This window comes from Theropithecus gelada, chromosome 15, assembly GCF_003255815.1.
Source record: "Theropithecus gelada isolate Dixy chromosome 15, Tgel_1.0, whole genome shotgun sequence".
NCBI classification, from domain to species: Eukaryota; Metazoa; Chordata; class Mammalia; order Primates; family Cercopithecidae; genus Theropithecus; species Theropithecus gelada.
In genome coordinates, this window is record NC_037683.1 from 30,839,667 (window position 1) to 30,845,666 (window position 6,000).

A 6,000-nucleotide genomic window follows, 5' to 3' on the forward strand; every position below is an offset into this window, starting at 1 on the left:
GACTCCTGTCTCAAGAGCCGAGCTCCCTAAGTAAGCAATTCCTGTCCCTTTTAAGGGCTCACAACTCTAAGGGGATACGTGTGAGAGGGTCATGATCGATTGAGCAAACACGGGGTACGTGACCGGGGGCTGCATGCACCGGTAATTAGATCGGAACAAAACAAGATAGGGATTTTCACAGTGCATTTCTATGCAATGTCTGTAATCTATAGATAACATAACCGATTAGGTCAGGGGTCGGTCTTTAACCACCAGGCCCAGAGTGTGGCGCCGGGCTGTCTGCCCGTAGATTTCATTTCTGCCTTTTAGTTTTTACTCTTCTTTCTTTGGAGGCAGAAATTGGACATAAGATGATATGGGGGTGGTCTCCTACCTTATTGGGAGCAACCTCAGACTCAGGATCACTGCCTTCCACCATCATGAAAGCAGGAAATCTTGCCCTCCTTGTTGGAAGCAAGTAAAACTCCAAAAGAGGGAGTTGTACAGCAAAATAAACTTTAGATCTTGACCAAATGTTGGGAGATTGGGGATTCTCTGGAGTGGGGTGCTCCCAGGCCTCAGCAAATTGTCCTATTGGTTTGAGTCATAAAGTTAGCTCATGCTGGTATCAAGCACCAATAGGAGATTTGCCAAAGGTCAGGGGTACCTCCACTCAGAATCCCTTTGTGGTTGTCAAATATGAACCCCAAACATCTGAGATAGGTCTCAGTTAATTTAGAAAGTTGATTTTGCCAAGGTTCAGAACATATGCCCATGACACAACCTCAGGAGGTCCTGATGATATGTGCCCAAGGTGGTTAGAGCACAGCTTGGTTTTATACATTTTAGGGAGATATGAGGCATCAATCAACATACATAAGATGAACATTGGTTTGGTCCGGAAAGGCAGGACAACTTGAAGCGGGGAGGGGGGCTTTGAGGTCATAGGTAGATAAAAGACAAATGGTTGCATTATTTTGAGCTTCTGATTAGCCTTTCCAAAGGAAGCAATCAGATATGCATTTATCTCAGTGAGCGGAGAGATGACTTTGAAGAGAATGGGAGGCAGGTTTTCCCTAAGCAGTCACCAGCTTGACTTTTCCCTTTAGCTTAGTGATTTGGGGACCCCAAGGTTTATTTATTTTCCTCTCACAACACTTCAGGCAGAAATTAAACTATTTGCCTTGCATACATCTCTCTTCAAAAGAAAGCTATCTGTGAAATAAGGTCTTATCAGTAAGTTGCTCCTTATCCATTAATTCCATCTATTAAGTTCCTATATGCAAAGCCCAGTGCTGGATAGGGAGACATGAATGTAACGTTTCTCTTTGGCAACAAGATAAAGATAGAATAAGTCAGGTAATACCTAGTTGCTGAAACTTAGCTCAACACAGGCGTACAGTCATCAATGGTACACCTACTCTGTGTAAGGTGTACACTCTGTGTAAAGTATCTACTAGACTAGATACTAAAACAATAAAGCCAGGCACAGTGATTTATGCCTGTAAATGCAGCACTTTGGGAGGGGAAGCAGGAGGATCTTTTGAGGCCAGGAGTTTGAGACCAGCATAGGTAACACAGCAAGACCTTTAATTTTTTTTTTTTTTTTTTTCCTGAGACTGAGTCTTGCTCTGTTGCCCAGGCTGGAGTGCAGTGGCGCAATCTCGGCTCACTGCAAGCTCTGCCTCCCAGGTTCATGCCATTTTCCTGCCTCAGCCTCCTGCGTAGCTGGGACTACAGGCGCCCGCCACCACGCCTGGCTAATTTTTTGTATTTTTAGTAGAGATGGGGTTTCACCGTGTTCACCAGGATGGTCTCAATCTCCTGACCTCGTGATCTGCCCATCTCGGCCTCACAAAGTGCTAGGATTACAGGCATGAGCCACCACACCAAGCCAAGACCTTTAAATTTTACAAAAAATTAAAAAAAAAAAAAAAAAAAGGCCAGTGTATTGGTGCCTGCTTGTAGTCCTAACTATTCAGGAAGCTGAGGTGGGAGGATCACTTGAGTCCTGGGGCTCAAGACTGCAGTGAACTATGATCACATCACTGCACTCCAGCCTGGGTGACAGAGCGAGACCTCATCTCTAAAATACATAAAGAAATAATATATGGAGGAAAATTTCAGGTACAGTCTTCATCCTTGGTGTAGTGGGAAAGAAAGATGACAAAAAGTCATTAATACTGGGATGCCCAGAGTACTATGGGATCACACAGAAAAGGTTCAAGGAAGGCTCCATGAGTTACTTAAACCATCTTGAGGGATGGTTAAGATTAGCAAGTGAGAAAAGATGACCCGTATTATAAATAACGGGTATATGTCAGGAATTCTTTGAATAATAACAACAGTAAAAAGTTTTCACTAGCAGAGGAGCTCATGAGAGGATTTTGTCAGTTTTGTTCGCAGTAAGTGTGGCTCACAGTAGGCACTTACTAAGTATTTGTTAAATGAACAAATGGATCTGAGCACAGGGTTTATGGCAAGGAGCAATGGGGAGGGAGACGGGACAAAATCCAAGATCTTGGAAGAAGCTTGGATTGTATGGTGATGGGGAAAAACTGAAGATGTTTACAAAGAAGGATGGAATGCCTGGATTTGTGGTTTTGAGCTTCAGGGATGAGAAAGGACCTAAGTGGCACAAGACTGGAGACCAAAAGAGACAAGTTATATAGCCATTATTAAAGTCGGGTAAAAGCTGACCAATGTAAAACATATGGAATTTGGTAGCAAACTTGTCACCTAAAGCCACCAGAATTGTTAACATGAAAAAGACTGGCAATATCAAGTGTCATCAAGGATGCAGAGCTAGAGCTCGAACACTCATCCTCTGCTGGTAGAGTATAAATTGAAAATATATGCAGGCCGGGCATGGTGGCTCACGCCTGTAATCCCAGCACCTTGGGAGGTTGAGATGAGCAGATCACTTGAGGTCAGGAGTCTGAGACCAGCCTGGCCAACATGGTGAAACCCCATCTCTACTAAAACATAAAAATTAACCAGGAGTGGTGGCGGGAGGCTGAGGTGGGAGAATCACTTGAACCCAGGAGGCGGAGGTTGCAGTGAGCTGAGGTTGCAGTGAGCTGAGATTGTGGCACTCCAAACTGGGTGACAGAGAAAGACTGTCAAAAAAGAAAGAAGAAGAAGAAAGGAAGAAAAAGAAAGAAGAAAGAAAGAAAGAGAGAAAGAAAGAGAAAGAGAGAAAGAGAGAGAGAGAGAGAGGAAGGGAGGGAGGGAGGGAGGGAGGAAGGGAGGGAGGGAGGAAGGAAGGAAGGAAGGAAGGAAGGAAGGAAGAAAGGAAGGAAGGAAGGAAGGAAGGAAGGAAGGAAAAGAAAAGGAAATACATGCAGTATAATTTCAAAAACTGTGGGGTAGCTTCTACTGAAGCAGAACCCACAATCCCACTTTTAGCTATACAACAGAAATTAGTGCTTATGTGCCCACAAAGATATCCCTGCAAAGATATGGACAAGAACATCCACAGTAGCACTATTTGTCATAGCTAAAATGGATAAACTATGTTACATTCATGCAATGGAATACTAAAGAAACACTGAAAAATGACTGTAGTGACACTATCCAGGTAAGTTTCATAAACATCCTGTTGAATGGAAGATGCCAGACACAGAAGAATACATATTGTAGAATTCCATCTTTCCTTTTTCTATTTTTTAAAAACAATTACATTTGAATCAGTGCACCATACTCATTTTTTTTCTTTTTTTCTTTGAGACAAGAGTCTCTCTCTGTCACCCAGGCTGGGATGCAGTGGCGTGATTGTGGCTTACTGCAACCTCTACCTCCTGGGTTCAAATGATTCTCGTACCTCAGTCTCCCACGTAGCTGGGATTATAGGTGCGCATCACCACACCTGGCTAATTTTTGTATTTTTAGTAGAGATGGGGTTTTGCCATGTTGGCCAGGTTGGTTTCAAACTCCTGACCTCAAGTGACCCACCAGCCTCAGCCTCCCAAGGTGCTTGGATTATAGGCATGAGCCACTACACCCGGCCGTCCATCTTTAAAAGTCCAAAAACAGGCAAAATGAATTTATCATGCTTCCTGCCAAGTCTGGTCATTCAGGTAGCCAAGCCCTGCCTATGTTCCCACCAGGAGTTCTTATCTCTGCACGAGCTCTGACTTCAGATTTCACAGAGGATTATGAACTGTCCTTCATGCCCCAGAGCCACCATCCAGCTGCCACCTAACTCTTAGCAAAGAGAAACTTTTGCAGATCATTTCTGACACCTGCCTCCCATGGCCAAGGCCAAAAAAAACTAGTTATAGGGGAGATAGTTACAAACCAGGCAACTCAGATAAATTATGAAATTCTGCCTCCACACTTAGGTAACCCTATTCTCAAGAATCAAAAGAATAATTTGCTGTTATAGAAGTGAATTCATGAGCAACCCGGTAAGTGAAATGGGATCAAGGTAGAGTTACAAATCTGGGGTTTACTTTGAAGGAATAAATATAATGACACACTCAGGCAGAATGCTGCTGCCTGGAGAAGCAGAAGCCTTCTATGTGGGGATGGTTTTGCCCTGCAGCACACTAGGCACTAAAGTTAGTTCTAGACTTTTCTAGTCCCTGCCCCAAAGTCCTAACACCATTCCTGGTGGCTCAACCGCCCCCTTACTGGGAACTCAAGTTTTCACCTAATCCCAACCTCACACTCTTCCTTCTCTTCAACCACGTAATATATTTAGTACTAAAGTCTTTGAATTCCATCTTTCTTCAAACATAAGACACTTGTGAAAGATGCATTATTTTATATACCACTAAAAAGTGTTCCAAGTGAAATATAACATACCATCCACTATGAAATGCATTCTGATTCAGAGATGTAAACGTTTGAAAAAAACATGTGCTTCTTAGAATCAATGAATTCTAATACTCTTTCATGGGGAGAAGTCAGGGAATGACAAATCCCAAGCCACTTGATTTCAGGAGATTGTGTATATTAATTAACAAATCCTCAATACCAATATATAAGAGCTCTGAGAAGTTCCAATGATGGAGTTTGTTTATTTCCAGCATCATTATATGTTTTAGATCTTAGATTAAAGGAATATTATGGAGAATTATAGAGATCTGGCAAAGTTTTAGCATAAGTAATTTTGAATGGATGCCAAATATGAAAATATTATGAATTTAATGTGTTCAATGTGTATTTATATTTAAAGTGTCCTGCAAATGATGGAAATGAGTAGGCTTAACTTTTCAATCAGGAATAAAATTCCTTAAAGCCTCAACATTTTCACAGTACTTGAATCAATACGTGTTTCACCTTTGTGCATTTGTGAACAGATTTTTGAATTCAGTGGAGCTGATGCTAAAAAACTGGAAGCCAAGATTCAAGAATTAATGTAAGCTGATCTCCAAGATGAAATATACTTCTGATACTTTAAAAGGCAAGAGCAAATGTGTTTGTGTTTTTATTTCCAGCAAATATTGTCATGTTCTATTGGTCTCTCTCCTAATGCATTACCGGTTGAATACCACAATGCAATCTCACTGTACAATTGCTAAAAACTGTTGCAATATCAGAGATTGTGTCATTTCCATTCTCCAACTTGACCTTCCCACTTGCTCTGAGCACACTCTTTGGGTGGTGTTTTTATGACCTTCACAGGAGAGGTCCTGCACAGCTAAGTAATACCAGGTTGTCAAGATTTTCCAGAGATTAGCAAAGATCCAATTCTTCCCAGTGGTCAAGGAATAAATAAATGCCTTAACGCCTTTGTGCAGTTTGAGTATATGAAAGCCTCCCCCAATTCAGCCATTTTTTTATGGTACAAAATCCTTCTCCAATGTATCAATTTTTTTTTTTTTTTGAGACAGTCTTGCTCTGTTGCCCCGCCTGGAGTACAGTGGCATGATCTCGGCTCACTGCAACCTCTCCCTACCAGGTTCAAGTGATTCTCCCACCTCAGCCTCCCGCATAGTTAGGATTACAGGCAGACACCACCGCACCTGGCTGATTTTTGTGTTTTTAGTAGAAACAGGGTTTCACTATGTTGTC

The 6,000-nt window shown here is 42.1% G+C and overlaps 1 protein-coding gene across 5 annotated transcripts in view; it reads left to right on the top strand.

The window, feature by feature from the left end:
* Positions 1-5,391, top strand: part of TXNDC8 (thioredoxin domain containing 8) — a 34,718-nt gene extending 29,327 nt beyond the window's left edge. For 2 of the 5 annotated variants that reach the window (XM_025360229.1, XM_025360233.1), the window contains 2 exons: positions 4,323-4,388; positions 5,162-5,282. In XM_025360229.1, the coding sequence (XP_025216014.1) occupies positions 4,323-4,388; positions 5,162-5,188 (93 nt within the window). In that variant the 3' untranslated portion in view covers positions 5,189-5,282. The other 3 variants (XM_025360228.1, XM_025360231.1, XM_025360232.1) reach the window with 2 other exon arrangements.
* The last annotated feature ends 609 nt before the right edge of the window (positions 5,392-6,000 follow it).